The sequence below is a fragment of the Ammodytes marinus genome, assembly GCF_949987685.1.
Source record: "Ammodytes marinus genome assembly, chromosome: 15".
Lineage (NCBI taxonomy): Eukaryota > Metazoa > Chordata > Actinopteri > Uranoscopiformes > Ammodytidae > Ammodytes > Ammodytes marinus.
Genome location: NC_137219.1, coordinates 756,732 through 775,631, shown reverse-complemented (window position 1 = coordinate 775,631; position 18,900 = coordinate 756,732). Strand labels below are relative to the sequence as shown.

General features: G+C 40.8%; 2 protein-coding genes across 2 annotated transcripts in view; one reads left to right on the top strand and one right to left on the bottom strand.

The window, feature by feature from the left end:
* LOC307261590 (uncharacterized protein) lies at positions 1-17,257 on the top strand. Its single transcript, XM_080042171.1, has 11 exons — positions 1-101; positions 1,335-1,670; positions 1,825-1,944; positions 3,094-3,423; positions 5,517-5,613; positions 5,711-5,884; positions 6,084-6,254; positions 14,380-14,550; positions 14,654-14,809; positions 16,227-16,273; positions 16,413-17,257. The coding sequence occupies exons 1-11, from the start codon at positions 65-67 to the stop codon at positions 16,946-16,948; spliced, it is 2,175 nt and encodes a 724-aa protein (XP_079898297.1). The 5' UTR covers positions 1-64; the 3' UTR covers positions 16,949-17,257.
* An 815-nt stretch (positions 17,258-18,072) lies between these two features.
* The window catches only part of haus2 (HAUS augmin like complex subunit 2), a 7,709-nt gene continuing 6,881 nt past the window's right edge, over positions 18,073-18,900 (bottom strand). The window contains exon 7 of the mRNA XM_080042870.1: positions 18,073-18,238. Coding sequence (XP_079898996.1) covers positions 18,125-18,238 — 114 coding nt within the window. The 3' untranslated portion in view covers positions 18,073-18,124. The remainder of the gene's footprint in view (positions 18,239-18,900) is intronic.

Sequence of the window (18,900 nt, the reverse complement as noted above, 5' to 3'; positions counted from 1 at the left end):
TGCAGTGACAGACGCTGGATTTGGAAGAAGTCGACAGAAATGTTGGGTTGAGTTTTTCGAGCAGATGAAGATGGTCTTGGTGCTTGTGATCCTCGTGCTCGGTAAGAAAACCTTCCTCCTCCGTCCTCTCTTGTCACTCGATGTCCTGCAGCTAAAATACTTCAGCTGTTAATTCACTCATCTTTATTTTCTTGATCTCTGTTTAAAGTCGCTGTGATTTTAATATGTAGGAAAGGAATGAATGAATGAAACTCAGACGTCAGATTCCCGAGAAACAGAAACAGTTTATTAATTTTAAAGCTTTGAAATATTTTGTGAACATGTTCAATTATAAAGTTTCAAGGCTGCAAATCTTACAATGAAATAACGTAGTTTGCTTTTTACTCTTTTTTTGTAATTTCAAACCAGGAATTTAAAAAAACTGTGTATACTAGGGGTGCGAACATTTCCAAAAACGTCTAAACGGTTACAGGATTGTGCAGGTTGAACAAGTGTTATAAAGTTTGGGCTTTTTTACTTTGGAAGGTTTTATTGCACTTCAGCTACTTTCAAGCGTAGTTCATGTCAACTGGGAAACTTTAATCTTATAGGCTTTCTTTCATCACTCTTTCGTGGATGTGACACTGAGAGGGACAGACAGATTCTGCAGACTAGCTTTTATCATCCCCAAATAGTTTGTGTTATTATTATTGATGTGAAATGAATTACTGTGTCTCCGGAACATATTTATATCATTTTCAAAACCTTATTTAAAAAGAAAAAGGTTTTCGTCAATTGATTTTTCCTAAACGGTTATGACTTATTAACCGATAACACGTGTACACGTGCACACCCCTATTTTATACACAGTAACATGATGGTAATAAAACCAGACACATCTTTATTGGAGGAAGTGCTATGACAGTGAGTCACACTGAGCAGCAGCCAGAGTACAGTAGGCCAAGTACATGAGGTGCTTGTGCTTCACTTGAATATTTGCATTTTTTTAATACTTCTAACTGACTACACTTAGAAAGAATAACTGATGTACACATTAATGATCAATAAATATGTATTATTCTGCATAATGAGTACTTTTACTTTTATATTCTGATGCTCATCCTAATATACTTCTTTTGTTATGGTCCTTCAGTTTCTTTGTCTTGTTTTAGTGTTTCCTGTTTTACTTTGGTGTCTTTGTCTTGTGCTGTCAGGTTTCCCTCCTGTTTGATTACTGGTCCCTTCATAATGTGTTTCACCTGGGCCTTGTGGTCTCCCCTGTCTTGTCATGTGAGGATCAATTAGACATGAAACGAGGTAAAACTGATTTCTTCAATCCATCTGTGTGTCCTCAGTTTCCCATCATGCCTCAGGTGTTGAGGTGTATGAAGGGGCGGAGTCTGCCCTGCTGCCCTGCCTTGCTCCGGGGTATCCGTCTGGGACATTCAAAGTGTTGTGGAGCCGCTTCGATCTCCATCCTTCAACCATCCACCAGTTTCCGCCCAAAGAGGTTTATGTTCAGAACCAGCTTTACAGCAGCAGGACTTCCATGTCAGTTGGCTCACAATTCGCTGGAAACTTCAGCCTCACTCTGAACAAACCCCGCGTCTCTGACAGCGGCAACTACACCTGCACCGTCATCAAGGCCAGGATAGAAATGGAACGGATAGAAGTGCAGCTGCAGGTCAAAGGTGAGGAACAGACACTGAAATAAGAACATGTTTTCAGGTTTGAATGGAATAGGGATGTGATATCCTGTTATAATGCACCTGTGAAAGTGTGTCATGAATCTTTAAAAAGATTTCAGAATCATGTAAAGCTCAGGTTGTTGTTTGTTGCCCACAGAGCCGTACTCTTTCCCAGCTGAGGCCAGTGTTCTCCTGTCTTTCTTGGTTCTGCTCCTTCTGAGTGCTGTGGGTGCTGCAGTGTATCTTCGGTCCAAACACCGGCACAACTACATCCCAGGTATGTTGTTTGTGTATACTGTGTGTTCCATGTAAGAAACGCAGTCTGTTCTCGTTAACTGATTTTACTAAACCTAAGAACCAATCAAGAGGAGCGATGGTTATCACATGGTTAAGTGGGTTTCCCTTTTTCTGTTAGTGTTCAGAGTGTTTCAATCACACGTCGACATGACCGCATATTTTTTACAAGAGAAACTGACTATAGGAGCCACTTCCATGGTGTAAGTAAGCTCCGTGTGGTCTGACTTCCGGGTGACCTGATGACGCGCTGTGTCTCAATGTTTGTAGTTGTGTGAAGTAATGACTGATCCGTGTCCTTTTTGCAACACGTTTATTATTTACCATGACACCAATGATACGTGAATACATCCAGACAGGTCCTCATTGACACTAACAACGATTGTTTACAATTGAGAGATATGTTTCGAGCGGTCAAAAACCGTATGCCCTTCCGGGGTCAAACAACAAACAAACCATGAAGCGATTCACCTTTTATACCTGTGCCCCAGGCAGTAGGCCAGTGACACCTGGTGGACAACACATGACATGACAACATATAGATTCCCAAAAATGGCTCTTACACTGACATTTAACAGATTTTAATCATTGAAACATTCTCTATAATCCAGGTGAAAGCAACACAGCTGCCGCTGAAGGAAAGCTGCAACATACTGTACGTGTGTTAGACCCACGAATGTTATTACTTCCAAGATATGTTTTTTCAATCATAAGGCTGAAGGAGTTTGCAGATATAACGTTTCCAGTGAGAATCTATCACTCAGAGAGAATATTGTAGTTCTCTGGATTTACAAAGGATTTAGTCAATCAGGAAAAGAGCTGCGGTTTATATTAAACATTTGAATCCCAAACTCTGACCATAACTTAAGGCTGCAGGATCAGTTACTTTGTTGATCTAGCAGTTACCTTGGTGATCCGAATCCTAACCCTAGCCAGGTTAAAAGAGCGGCCACTTTGGTGACAGTGAAAACTCTTTGGGTCAGGAAGAGTAGCTGATGTTTCTGCATTAGCTAATGGGGATCCTAATAAAATCAAACCTCGCTAACCCGTTAATCTGCTCCATAGTTCAGCCTCAGTTCCCAGCTACATGCATGATGTTGTGATCTCATGTCATGGTTTGTTGTTTTGTTAGTCTCACAGCTGGAGGTGACACAGGGGGAGGAGTCTGTGGAGCTTCGTTACAAACCCAAAGTGAAGCTGCCTGAGAACGCCACAGTGGAGTGGCGCTGTTGTGACCCTCAACCGATGATACTCCATGTTTATCCCAAAGTCAGCGAGCCTCTTCTCAAACAGGACGTGATTTACGACGGCCGCACACAAATGAAGAAAAAGCCACTGAAAACTGGAGACCTCAGTCTGACCCTGAAGCACCCCTGCTACATGGACAGAGGCAACTACATGTGCACTGTCAAAAGGGGCAAAAACATCTTGGCACAGAAAGTAGTACGGCTCCAAGTCAAAGGTCAGTATTGTAGATACCGGTCACAGGTCATTAACCCTTTTCAAGATGTCTTCTCTGAATGACTTCTTTAGTCCGATGCCTTTGACCTTGATAACAGCTCCCTGCCACATCCTCAGCAATGATGATGAAGTTGGGTGGACAGGCCTCTTTTAGTTTGGCAGGTGCATCTGTGCACAGCCTAGTCTCAGTTACAGTTTTTCACAATTGTTTAAACACATTTTTTGGAACGTCAGACACTATGTGCACAATTTGAAACTAATTTACCAACTGCTTAACCAATACTGCTGAACTCCAAACACATTTCCTGCCTTAGACTCATATTCTCATTCGAAAACACACATTTTTCACAACACTACTCACAATTCTCTATATCTTGCACACTCTTCCTGAATTCTCTCTCTTGGTATTCACACAGAACACACTGCCAATCACATTTCTAAACTCAAAAGGCTTTTGTGCAGTTAGCTATAGAAGGGTCAGAGATAAGCTCCTGTTTGCTGTGATTTACAGTAAACTGCACATTTTGGTACAAATACAGTTTTTGCCTAAAACTGTAAACACTAAAAATGACTGCTATGACCACAACCTCTAACATTTGTAACCATGCCCTAAACCAAAGCACCAACCCTACAAACACGATATATGCTTTGCACTGTGTTTGAAATTCTCTAACACACTTCTTGAAAAAAAATTAAACTAATTGAATACCAATCAGTCTAAACCTTAGCACTACAAATAGACCCCAGGTGAGCTCAGCTCCTTTCTGAGACAGTAAGAGTCAGGGGAAGAGGAAGAGAGAGAGTGTTCAGAGGTGAGTGATGGGCAGACACGGGTGTCTGCCCATCACTCACCTTCTCTGCTGCTGAAACTCAATGTATGTATGTATTAATCACATCCAGAATTGACTACTGTAATAACATCCTCCATGGTTCATCTGCCATTCAAAACTCTGCTGCCCGCCTTCTCACCCACACCTGCTCCCGAGACCACATCACCCCCATCCTTCAGAATCTTCACTGGCTGCCTGTTCCCCAACTCATCCAATTCAAAGTCCTCCCCTTCACCTGCAAAGCCCTCCATAATCAGGACCTCACAGACCTGCTCCACCACCAAAAGCATTGGGGGACAAAGCTCAGGTAACATGGCTGCCATTGACCAAAATGTCTTCACAAGCTAATTTGCCATGACTGTGTGACCAACCGCAAGATGGCAAATTGTCTCAAAGTGATATTGAACTATTTATCAACGATTACACATGATAAAAAACATCAGATCGCTCACTAGTGCACCAATCTGCATCCGATGCCACTCAACCAGCCCCGGGCCTGCGCCACAAGGTGTTCTGCTTTGTCCATCTGAGCGTTCAGGAGTTTCTGGCTGCTCTTCATGTCCATCTGACATTCATCAACTCTGGAGTCAATCTGATGTCAGAAGAACACACAACCTCCCAGGAATCCGCAGAGAAACACTTCTACCAGAATGCAGTGGACAAGGCAGTACATCGTCCATATGGACACCTGGACTTGTTCCTACGCTTCTTCCTTGGTCTTTCACTTCCGAGTTCCGACCAATCAGATTATTTTACAAGTTCAGCTGACACAGACAGGAAGTAGCTCAAAATCCAATCAGGTAGTGATTTAGTACACCAAGAAGTTCGATGAGACTTCCTCTGCAGAGAAAAGCATCAATCTGTTCCACTGTCTGAATGAACTGAATGATCGTTCTCTAGTGGAGGAGATCTAACAGTCCCTGAGATCAGGACGTCTCTCCACAGATAAACTGCCGGCTGTGGAGAAGTGGGTAGGGGGGTCGACCCTCAACTACAGGGTCAGTGGTTCGATCGCCTGTGCCCCTGCCACATGTCGAAGTGTCCCTGAGCAAGACACTGAACCCTTAATTGCTCCCGATAGTTAGCCTGCTGCTATTGGTGTATGAATGTGTGTGTGAATGGTAACGTGTAAATGGGAACAGGTCTCCATTGAAAAAGAGTCTCCGATCTCGATGGGATTATCCTGTATAAATAAAGGTTTTAAAAAAAAAAAAACAGTCTCTTGCTCGGTGGTCAGCTCTGGTCTTCATCTTACTCTCATCAGAAAAAGATCTGGACGTGTTTGACCTGAAGAAATACTCTGGTTCAGAGAAGGCTCTTCTGAGGCTGCTGCCAGTGGTCAAAGCCTCCAACAAAGCTCTGTAGGTGGACACATGAAACATTCCAATCGTGCTTAATCTTTAATATGATATAATATGATAACCATTTTTTAAATTCTGTTTACTAATTTTCCTTCAGGCTGAGTGGCTGTAACCTCTCAGAGAGAAGCTGTGAAGCTCTGTCCTCAGTTCTCAGTTCCCAGTCCTCTAGTCTGAGAGAGCTGGACCTGAGTAACAACGACCTGCAGGATTCAGGAGTGAAGCATCTGTCTGCTGCACTGAAGAGTCCACACTGGAAACTGGAAACCCTCAGGTCAGAATTCAGCTCATTATAAAGCCCAACTGTCAGAATAGTAGACTGTTTTCAGTTTCATCAAAAATTAAATATGTATAGGCTAACAATAAGAAGCTAATCATTAAACAGAGAAAAAAGAAATCAATAAAAAATATTGCCTCTCAGTCTGAGTAGATATTAAGAGTTACGTTGACAAATATTATTTCTTTCTTTTAAGGCTGAGTGGCTGTAACCTCTCAGAGAGAAGCTGTGAAGCTCTGTCCTCAGTTCTCAGCTCCTCCTCTAGTCTGAGAGAGCTGGACCTGAGTAACAACGACCTGCAGGATTCAGGAGTGAAGCATCTGTCTGCTGCACTGAAGAGTCCAGACTGTAAACTGGAAACCCTCAGGTCAGGATTCAGCTATTTATAGTGCCCAACAGTCAGAATAAGACACTGTTTTGTTAAGAGACTCTGCTCTTGAGTCATTTTCAGTTTCATCGAAAAACTAATAATAATTAGGGCTGTCAAAATTAACGCGTTAACTCAGGGTGATTAATTTCTGGAATTATCGGCGTTAATTTGTTTAACGCATTTAACGCATGTGCAGAATGATCCGCCCCGTACATCCCACCGGCTCTACACTACAGTCACTTTAACGTTGTGGCTGACCCAGGATCAGTAGCTGCGCGCAGCTAAACATAGCAGCACGTTAGCCCGTGCCGTGTTTTAAAGTTTTAAACTGCTAACGGCCACGTCTGTGTCGGGGGCATAGATAGTATTTAAAATCAACTGCCGCGGGTGGCAGATGATGTCGAAGCAACAGGAGGAGAAACATTGTCCGCTCTGTTCAGAGTCCGCGAGGACACAAAGGTCTGCAGTTTTCAGAGGTGTGTGTGAGTAGACATCAACATAACGTCGGCTTCTTGGCACACATGAACAGTCCCCTAGGACGTGGTCGCGCGTACAAACGCACGCGCGCGCACGCACGCACGCACGCACGCACGCACGCACGCACGCACGCACGCACGCACGCACGCACGCACGCACGCACGCACGCACACACACACACACACACACACACACACACACACACACACACACACACACACACACACACACACACACACACACACATCAGAGGTGGGGGTAAGTCACTAATGTGCAAGTCACAAGCAAGTCTCAAGTCATAACCTTCAAGTCTCAAGCAAGTCCAAGTCACTGTGGTGAGAATCAAGCAAGTCACAAGTCAAGTCATTGCTCAGGTCAAGCAAGTCACAAGTCAAGTCATACAAAAATCATATGATCTAACCCAGTTTCTACATTTAAAAGATCTGCATTGCACAGTTCTCTTCTTCATACCGTCATCGACAACATCATCCTTGAACTACAATGGAATTATTCTTGGTCTGACCGAGGGGTCTTCAACTAAAATTTAAATGGGTCCAGTTGACAAAATTTTCTTACAGCAAAGGTCCGAATCTCATAATGTCTGCATCCAATAGCGACCCCTTATCTATCACATATGATCAACACCGCACATTTACTTTTCTTTCAACCACATTTAGGCTACTTTCAATTTCCAAGTAACTTACTTTTAACATGGAAAACAAGAAAGGCAAATAGTAACAGATAGACCTATACTTACACAAAACAGACACTTAATGCCCATAATGCATTTAAAATAAAACAGGGCAAGGATCTGCGCTATTGCAAAAATATCATATCACCTTTTATTTTATGGCAGGATCACATTTTGATTTATCCCGATTAATTTATTTTTCATATTGGGGGCGAACTGTCATAACGGGCAGTTTGCTGTGCTGTCGGTGCGGGGGCGGCGGCTGTGAGCTGTCGGAAGGAGCCGGTGAACATGGAAGGTCGAACTGCATCATATAGGCCTAGGCCAACTTCATAACGGCTGTTTAGTCTCACAGAGATGCTTTTATAAAGCCTACAGTCCGTGGAGGTAGAGCGCTCGATAAGGAAGCATGCGTTATCAAGGCAGCAGCGCTGCAGGAAACGCTCGTTACTTTTGTTTTCTTTTACAAGACTTCCCGGGGCCGTTACAACGTGAAAAGGGAAGGGAAGAAGGCGCTACATATTTACTGTGATTGGGTTATAAGCGTGTGGGAGGCTCACGTGAATTATTCTTGTTCTAGCCCATGGACATATAAAGAAAGGTCTAGCCGCCTCCATGACTGCTGCTCCTGTGTTGACCTGCTGACGCTGTTTGTCCGCGCTGCGTGTATTGCACTGTAAAATCACCCGATCATAATTTCTAACCATAGATAGTATAATAAATGGATAGAGCAGCATGGCCGACCTCAGTTCACCGAGGAGTATCCCTTCTCTCTTGGCGTGTGCGCGCCGCCATTGTGCCTAAGTTTGACTCCGCCTCACTTCCTCGTACCAAAAAAGGGCATGTAGTGACGTCGGGGGGGAGGGAGATGCCGAAGTACTGTGACGTACACCGAGTTAGCAACATTAGCACGAGCCAGGAGCTAAGCTAACAGCACTCGCTCTACTAATTAGCCTACCGGTAGACGAGCTCAGCCTCAGTCACGTAATTCCCTGCCTACAGTTTGGTCCAACAACCCCAACAGAGCTGAACATATTCTTAATATCACCTCGGAGCACCTGAGAGAGGGCATTAAAAAGCTCGTAGCTGAAACCAGTGTTGGGAATAACGCCGTTTAAAATAACGGCGTAATCTAACTAATTACTTTTTCCGTCGTTACAACGCCGTTATCGTTACTGAACGTTAAATGCGTTACTATGAATTGATTGAATAAACTGTGTAATCCGAGCGCACCCCTGGCTCCATAGCCTACTACACAAACCGCTAGTAAGGAGACCGGTGGGTTAACAACAAGATAAGCGATTGTTATTTCTTATACTGTTTTAAGATGTGTTTTATTCAGTGTGGATGATATTATAACTGTCAGTTAGCGCCGTGACGTCAGTCAGCCGGAGCGCCTGTTTAGTGAAGTTTCTTTTTCTTTCTCTCTGTTGTGTGAGTGCGTGTGCGTTGCCGCAGTAACCACCTATCAATCCACGGTTGAAACGTGCTCTCCCTGAGCTTGTTTGCATCGCCCTTTGAGTAGCCTAAGTGCATGGAGTTTCCCGATCTCTAGGCTATAAATTATAATTTTTGCACGTTATTAAACAGCCGCGATTCGCCGGTTGCAACAGCTGTTTAGCGTGTCATCATGAGCCGAATATTGCTGCTGTTATTTTCCTGGGATCTGTATGCTGCTGTGCATGTTAAATAAGGAAATAAACATAGGATAAATCCTTACTCCTCCTCTCATCGTCTCATGCTTCATAGTCTGACGTTTTTGGCCTTAAAGTGGTGTTTTTGCCGACACCCCTGAAGTGAATCCAGTGATAGCAGATCAGCACGGTACATTCAGCAGTTTCCTCTACTACTTTTGTTGAGAACAAAATAGGCTAGGCCTACTTGAAGTGCAGGATAAACCTCTTGCTGTCTGTTGATGTGCAATAAATAGTGAAAGTTATGTAGCCTACAAGTAGGCCTACCTGTCTGTTCTACTCATTTCAACTGACTTGTGAAAACTGCTCAGAAAAATCCAAATTTGTTGACATAGGCCTACAGCAACTTTTTATTTTTTTTACAGTAGGCTAACGCAAATAGTTACTTTCCCTGGTAACTAGTTACTTCTATTATTAACTAATAGGCCTAATTCAGTTACTAACTCAGTTACTTTTTGGAACAAGAAGTGAGTAACTATAACTAATTACTTTTTTACAGTAACGCTCCCAACACTGGCTGAAACAAATGTCTCCTAGTGGTGACTAAGGGCTGAACAAGCTGATATCAAAGTTTTTGTAATAATATTAATTTTATTTTGGTCTTCAGACTGAAAATGTTATTAACAGTAATACATGACAAGGGAGGACATATTCAATATATAAACAGATGAAAACACTAATTTAATAGCCTATAATTTTGAATATAAACACATATATTATATAAGATATTTAGAGCAGTTTTTTATGTTAAGGTGCAACAATTGAATAAAATGATTAAATACACTTGGTGGCTGCAGTAATGTTTTGGGTGGAAGAGGGGACCACAGTAGCTCATGATAGTACCGTTTTTACCATGTCCATGATTTTTTGTTGTAACTGCTCAAATACAAAAAAAATATCAGTTTTTTATAGTCCAATATCACAAATAACCATTTGCTACAGTGGGCTTTAGCCCATCGGTGGTCTAAAGAGTAGCTGAAAACCATATATGAATAAGGGTAGATTCCATATCACACATTAAAAAAAATCCCAGCAAAGACTTGCTCAAGAAGTTCTGAGTAAGGTCCCATCTTCTGCTCCGCTTCTGCCATCGTTGAAAGCATCCTCACCTCATCCATCAGTCTGATTTGCCAGTCTTGACTCACTCTCCCGGAAGAAATTACAGCGCATCAACAGAGCATCCAAAATTATTGGCACCCCCCCTACCATCCCTTGAATTACTATTCCGCAAACTGTTACACACTACACAGAGCCCGCAAGATCATCTCTGATCCCACTCACCCTGCACACTATGCCTTCCAGCTACTTCTGTGAGGTGTTAGAGGACAATTGCCTCCAAAACAACTCGGTTCAAAAACAGTTTCAGTCCCACTGCAAGTAACATTCTAAAATCTGAACGCTGAGGATTAATCACGGCCCTGTTGTATTATGTAATGTGCCTGTCTGTATCTATGTTTAATGTTCAATGTAAAGTTGGAACCTGTACCAAGGAGCTGTACTGAAAACAAATTCCACCAGCCTGGCTGTGTGGTCATTAAAAGTATCATCATCATCATCATCATCATCATCATAATATCAGAGAATTGACTCTTTCAGTCACCAATTGAAATATCACTTGAGTAAAAGTAGAAAATGATATTAAGAGTACAAATACCAAACTGTAAAGATATTCTGTTACAAGTAAAAGTTTTGCATTAAAATTTTAATAGGAGAGCTGGAAGTATGAAAATGTTTTGGCATATTTTCATAAAATTACACTAAAATAATCTAAACATAATACATTTGGGTCTATTAAGTTATCAATTAATACAATCATGGTTTCTATATAATTAGGACTATGTAATGTTGTAAAACACTTTACTTAAGTTAGGAAAAAATCCCACAAAGAAAACCTTGAAAGATGAAGAGGAATACTTCTCCCAGGATGGACAGTGCAGAACAAAATATATCACAAAAGATCACAATCAATGACAATTATCACAAGCAGATAAGATGAGGTTAGTGTGAATGTAGGTGGACTTCAGTTGCTGCCAGATGAAAAAAAAAAGAAGACAAAGATAAAGAGACTTTATTGATAGCCTGTACTTTTAAAGTAAAATGTTCCCTCCTTTGTTGGGTAAAAAAAAAGGTTTCTACCCTCGAGTCAGTGGTGAGCATCTGAGGCTTGAAATGGTCACTACAAAGACGATCTCCCCCTCTGGGTGTCCAGTTCTGTCTCTTCATGTCGGTCACCCATTTGTCCAGCCGGACAGGATCACCTAGGGGAAGAATTTTGATGGAAAAACATTTATTTAAATTGTAAACATCGCATCATCATTACCGTTACCCCTATATTATTACATATACAGTGTAAAGCTGGGCTGTCATGCTACTGAGTTTTCAGCCATATTGTACCGCTGATGGATTGATTGATTTCTGTGTGAGGACAGGAGATAAAAGGAGAGGACAATTGTATATTTATTTTTGAGTTAATGCAGATGTAAATATATAGATGATAACCGCCGTAATATCCAAGGATAACACAGCTGCGGAACCACAGCCACAATTGTATATTTTATTTTAGTTTATTTGAATATAAAAAAAATATATATATATGATGTAATGAGAATTATTGCATATTATATGTGGGGGGCTTGACACTATACTGAAGTATGGTCTTCCTGCTTGCAACCCCCATCCCCCAAACACACACACGACTCTCCCAATGAATGCCTATTCCACACCTCTCATACAGGTTGCACAATCTATTGTTTTATGCCAGCTTCATTCAGCCAGCCTGTAGACCTCTGTTACCTATTGTAAACCAAATTGGTTTCAGCCAACCCTTGTAGAATTCCTGTCTCTTACCTATCGCAAACCGAATGAATTTGTTTAATTTAGATAGGCTACCTGCCTATTGTGGTAGAGGTGTGCCATATTAATGTGATGTTCCTTACAGTCTGCATCACTATTGACAGCCAAAAACTATTGTAATTGACTCTTTGCTTTAATACAGTAGCCTATATGTCTCGTTTTATCTTTACAATGACGGCCATCGTATTATCTGCGAAACGGAGCAGTTTTTACGAATTCGCATAGCCCCTTCATCTGTATAGGCTAAATATTAATGAGCGCAAACTTGTGAGCATAGGCTATATTTTGTCACAAAAGTGTATTTACGCCATAGTTTTAACCCATATAGTTTATAAAAGGTTTAACTGGACCGACCAGCCAAACACCGGGCTGCAGACGCGGAGCCCACTTTCGTTTCTGATTTTTGATATATTTTAAACCGATATTCAAGACGTAGGCTATTGAACACAGTAGGCTACTATGGTACAAGTGCGGCGATTTAATTAGCTGGCATAACAGAACTAACACGCTGTGAGTGTTACACTTGCGAAACCAACACATTTTAATTCGTTCTATACAGTTTAACATTGTAACATAAAAAAATAATTGTAAATACAATGTTACTCACCGAAAAAACTGGCGACCACAGTTCTTGGACCATCGGTTGGTACAGTGTACCGAGGAGCATGACGACATCTCCACAGCAGGGATCCACACACGAATGAAGGAATGAACGCACTGTCTGCAGTCGACTTCAAGATGACCGAGTTAGCATGCTAACCCTTACAACTAGCCTTAGAGACGCAGTGAGGGACAGAGGCTAGCTGTCAATCAAGAGGCCGCGCCCCTAAAATTCATATATTTTAACCTCCAATAGAATAAAAACTAGCCTGCTAGAAAGAAATTCACCCCCCTCAGAGTTGTCATGGAGATATGAACTAAACATACAGACTAGAATGGTTTTTCAATCCAGGCCTGAAATAGGTTTAATAATGCTGTGAAAACGGCATGTTTAACATTGGAGTCAATGAGAGATGGCTCTCTTCTGCATACAGCCCCCAGTGGCACTTCCGGGTTACTACAGTTGTGGTCACTTCCTTATTGGATGCTGGTAAAAATCGCTGAGGTTGGGGCTTGTTTCTAACATAATATAACTTTTAAAAATTCAAGTCATTTCGAGTCATCTGTCTCAGGTCTAAGTCAAGTCTCAAGTCATGAAGACCAAGTCAAAGTCAAGTCTCAAGTCATGAAGACCAAGTCAAAGTCAAGTCGAGTCTTTTATCAGTGTTAGTCAAGCAAGTCTCAAATCCTCAAATTTGCGACTCGAGTCTGACTCGAGTCAAGTCATGTGACTCGAGTCCCCCATGTCTGACACACACACACACACGCACGCATACACACGCACGCATACACACACACACACACACACCGCGGAGTGTAATCAAGTTGTATTCAAGAATGCACAACCTATAGATTCACCAAATAAATGCCATTCTATAGCCTCAGGGACGTTGGAAGTAGGGGTGCGGCCGCACCCCCCCTCACCACCGCCTGCACCCCCTCTCTGTCCCCCTACACTTTGCCCTGTGCTCCTGCGATTGCTCTGTAAACAGTCTCATAGCCTATGTCCTCTCTTTCCCATCTCCTGCTCCCTCACATCAACTTGACAGAGCATAAATATATACACTATAATATAGTTTATAGGCTATACACTAATAGCCTATCCTATATTTGCCCAAAGACATAGTAAAGAGACGAACCAATTGACTTATGGTTTGGTAGGCCTATATATTTTAGTTTGATTTAAATGTATTTTCAGTATTAAAACCATCATTTGGATTTTCAATTAATAAACAAGTGCTTAAAACTAATTTTAAATGTACATATCCACCTTCTGTCATTTATCTTTCCGTTCATACAACAATATACAGAGAAAATTCGAATTTTTCGGGCATATTTCGAATGGTAAAATTAATCGTGATTAATCCACAGAATCCTGTGATTAATCTGATTAAACATTTTAATCGTTTGACAGCCCTAATAATAATACAAAACAGTGGCAAATAATTTGTTTTATTATTTTTAACAATTGATTTAAGGAAAAGAAAAATGTGGAATTGATCTGTTATTTCATATAAAAAAATACTGGTATTGTTAAAAATTAATTAATAATGGTTTAACTCAATACAATTCCAAAACGCTCAAGGGGTTCACATACTTTCAAGCAGCACTGTATGTGAAACATGTGTACAAAACACCTTAAGATCATATAGTGGAGGATTCAATTGTGTCCAACAATTTTAACCCTGACTTAGTAATATGTATAGGCCAACATAAAGCTTAAACAGAGGAAAATAAATCAATAAAAAATCTCAGTCCAAGTAGATATTAAGAGCAATGTTGTCAAATGTTATTTCTTTCTTTTAAGGCTGAGTGGCTGTAACCTCTCAGAGAGAAGCTGTGAAGCTCTGTCCTCAGTTCTCAGCTCCTCCTCTAGTCTGAGAGAGCTGGACCTGAGTAACAACGACCTGCAGGATTCAGGAGTGGAGCATCTGTCTGTTGGACTGAAGAGTCCACACTGTGAACTGGAAACCCTCAGGTTAGGATTCATCTTTTTGGTAGTGAGGGTTAACATCTGTAGGATCTTTCCACTGACATGATTTTCCCAAATTCCCGAATTCATGATATAAATCTAATCCCAGTTTGTCAGGCTGTCTGGTCACAACAGAAGGCTGTGCATCTCTGGCCTCAGCTCTGAGCTCCAACCCCTCCCATCTGAGAGAGCTGGACCTGAGCTACAACCATCCTGGAGACTCAGGAGTGAAGCTGCTGGAGGACTTGAGACTGGACACTCTCAGGTATGTACAGCCAACAAGAGCTCACACACTGCTGGTGTCCTTCCATCATAATGAAGGATAAATGCCATCTCGGATTACTGTGGATTGTATATTATTGTTTATATATTGTATTAAGTAATATTTGGGAATAAGCTAAACTTGAAAATTAATCACGTGTAAAACAGTAACAGCCATATGTTTAAAAATGGCTACAAAATGCTTCACTGCATACAATTTAAAAATTTTAATTTGCTATCAGGCTCTGGATTTTTTTCAATGAGTGTGCTGGTAGGGAACCCCTGCTCTAGGACATTCTACCAGCCTGAACATTATGAGATTGAAAGTCTCTGCTCCATCGATGAGCGCTGTCATTATATTTCATCCAGACCCATCCACTCAAACCGCCATTTTTCCAACTCTCCTAAACACAGGTTGCGTTCCGAATCGCATACTTTCTACTATATAGTATGTAGAAAAAAGATTTAGGATGTCCCGATTCTTGTGGCCAGATTTAGGATGGTTAGAAGTACCCGGATGTCCTACTTCATGCGGCCAAGATTGTTAGTGTTGAAAAGTGCATCCTATTTGGGCAATTCTGACCCACAATCCAGTGCGCACGTGAAGTGACGTAACATCGACGAAGCCTCCATATGAAAACAAGCGGGGATGCGACGGATATAAAAGCAAGAGGCAAGATCAAGGCGCAATGTTATGATGAAATAAGAGAGTAAAGTATGTCCCAAAAGTATGCCTACTGCATCCTAACTAGATTCTTTTTATCGTCAGATGTAGTATGTAGAATAGAAAAAAGAAAGAGTATGCGATTCGGAACGCAACCACAGTCCTCGTAAGCGCTCTTACTTTGTATTGTAGGCTAAATGGCAACTTCCTGTTGCAGAAAATTTAAAAAAACAAGCCGTTTTTCGTTTCAGTTTTGTTGAGATTAGTTTGTCCTTTTTGTCCCTGATAAAGAAATACACCTTGTATTTCAATTTTAATTTTGGGAAAATTAAAATTAAAACGAAAATGAAATAACCTCTCGTTTTTCAATATCCTTTTCTGAATATGAAAATGTAATTACCAAAATATACATATGAAGTGTCATACTTGCTTCTTTATTATTATAATTTTTTTTGTTCGAAATAAACACGAAATGAATGAAAAAAATACATGAACTCATGTTAATGCTAATATTTATTCATTTATATTTAGTCATCCTTGTGTCCTTTACATGCTTTATATAATGTCCTCTATAGTGCTAATGTCATTAGTTTAGTGAGCTTCTTGTAATTTATTTAATGTACTATCTATATTGCTTATACTTTATTTTTTAAATCCCTGTACTTTATTTGAACCGTGCTCATATTGCAGATGGACAATTAACCTGACTTTGACTTTGATGTTGGATATAAAATCATTCTTCTGTTTCTCCCTCCAGGACGGACCACGGTGGAGAGCAGAGGTTAAAACCTGGTCTGAGGAAGTGTAAGTGGATTCAGTTTGACTGATGGAGACTGAATGTGTCATCATTAAACTTTATAGAAATGAACATCAGGACACAAACAAAATAAAGCCTTCAGGTGTCTGATGATAAACTGCTGCTGTGTCTTTTTCTCTCCATCAGATTCCTGTGAACTCACACTGGACAAAAACACAGTGAGCAGACTCCTCAAACTGTCTGACAACAACAGGAAGGTGACACGTGTGAAGAAGTTTCAGCCATATCCTGATCATCCAGACAGATTTGTTGGCTGGGTTCAGCTGCTGTGTAGTAATGGTTTGACTGGTCGCTGTTACTGGGAGGTCGAGTGGAGCGGAAAGGTTGGTATATCAGTGAGTTACAGAGGAATCAAGAGGAAAGGAGCCAGTGATGACTGTATGTTTGGATGGAATGATCAGTCCTGGAATCTGAACTGTGGTGATGATGATGATGGTCCTTACTATGTCAGGCACAATAACAGATCCACATTCATCTCCTCCTCTGTCTCTAACAGAGTAGCAGTGTATGTGGACTGTCCTGCTGGCTCTCTGTCCTTCTACAGTGTCTCCTCTGACTCACTGATCCACCTCCACACCTTCTACACCACATTCACTGAACCTCTTTATCCTGGGTTTGTGGTCTATTTGTCTGACTCCTCAGTGTCTCTGTGTGATGTGTAGGAGGGAGACAACTTCACGTCCTGAGGTTTAAATGTTGGTGGTGGACGAGGCTTCACTCAGTTCATATCTGACTCACTGATTACATTACATTTCTCTGATGCTTTTATCCAAAGTGACTTCTAATAAGTGCATTCAACCATGAAGGTACAAACTCAGAACAGCAATAATCAAGCAAGTACAAATGCTTTATATAGTCCAAACTACAAAGTGCCACATGTTAGTGCTACATGTAGATGTAACATGTGATTGCAATTTTTTCTTAACCCTTTTTAAAATGTGCTTTTCATTCTTCTTTTTGGTTTGATAATTCTGGCTGTGTTAATGCATATGGCATGGCTTTTGGCAAGATTGTGTATTTTTATATTGATTATCATGTTATTCCCAGTTTAGCTCCTACAGTAAGGCTGAAATACACTGTATAGAGTTACATTCAGACCTTTAAAGATGTAATCTGTCGCAATAACATCAAGTGTATTGTGTTTTAAGTTCCTATCCATCAAATAGGGAGTTAAAACAATGGTGATGAGCTTATGATGAAATCGCCTGTTGGCTGCTTTGCCCAGTTATACTATCAGAGGGAAAGGGGTCTGGCTGCAGACCTCCACTCTCAGGCTGGAAGCGACTGAGCGAGATGGTTGAAGTTTGTTCTAAATATGAAGTTTCTTTAAATAAAGTGCAAAAAATAAATTAAAAGTATAGGGTTTTTTTCTTCGTGGTCTGTCTTTTATCTGTGAGGTGAAATGAGTAAACAATGCCTTTGGTGGGTTCTTTAAATATAGATTTGCTCCCAGCCACAGCTAAGCTTAGCTTGATTGTATTTACAACCACCTAGGCTACTGTGCAGCTTACTAAGCATTTTGTAATGTTCTGGGTGAGCGTACCCATGACAAAAAGATAAACAATAACGATATAAAAATAGCATTCTTTGCACTGATGGTCTCCTTTGCTGTTACATGTAATTTATGATCATTAGAGGAAAAATGAGACTGTTTCAGAAATATTTAGAAGTTCCTTTAGATACTACAAGAATCAACAGTTGAAAGTTTTTAACAAAATCTGACTTTATTACAAAAACAAAATAATCCATTAAGTCTTAGATAAAATATATAAAAACTTTATTATTATTAAACATAATGATATTAACTGCAGTAAACACAGAGTCCACGTGATGATGCTTCACGCTGAGCTGTCACTCAAAACGCTGCTGTGGACTTCCTTCCATCGGAGAACCTGATTGGACAAACTCTCCACCTCCGACGCGTGAGCCAATAACTGGGCGAGAGAGGTATTCTGAGAGAGAGAGAGAGATGGAGAGGGAGAGAGATGGAGGGATGGAAAGAGAGAGAGGGAGGGAGATGGAGGGAGAGATGGGGGAGAGAGAGAGACAGGGAAAGAAGGAGCCAGAGAGGGAGAGACAGATGGAGATGGAGAGAGAGAGAGAGAGAGAGAGAGGCACACAGAGAGAGAAAGAGGGGGGAGAGAGAGTGAGAGGGAGGGAGAGAGAGATGGTTAAATGTCAAAGATCAAATGTTTTAAAGCACGTTTTATTGGCCAACGGTAATGTAATGTATATAAATAAATAAAATGTCTAAATTATATTCAGTTAATCTTTTTTGTTTTCAATGCTAAGCACTTGATTTTTATATATTTTATCTTATTTTTACTTTTATATTTTTTTATTAAAGAGTTAAAAAGGTGTTGTAGATGAGGGTAGGTTTATTGGATAATAGCTGTCACCATGGAGTGTCGATTAAAACACTGGAATACTACTTTCTTGGTTTGTCCAATGTAATGGCGGTTTTATTTATGTTTGTAGAGTGTGGAGGGTATATGTGTGTGGTCTACAGAAAACAAGGGAAACAAATTATCACATCATGACCACATTCATATTAACCATACATTTCTATAACGCATCCACACTACAACTAGCATGACAGTCTGAGGAATTAACA

What these genes read in the sequence shown, in the direction of transcription:
- LOC307261590 (XM_080042171.1), top strand. Translation starts at nt 65, where the DNA reads ATGAAGATGGTCTTGGTGCTTGTGATCCTCGTGCTCG. An exon ending in GCTTGTGATCCTCGTGCTCG is followed by an intron (nt 102 to 1,334) that starts GTAAGAAAACCT and finishes GTGTGTCCTCAG; the next exon opens with TTTCCCATCATGCCTCAGGT. An exon ending in TTGAGACTGGACACTCTCAG is followed by an intron (nt 14,810 to 16,226) that starts GTATGTACAGCC and finishes TTCTCCCTCCAG; the next exon opens with GACGGACCACGGTGGAGAGC.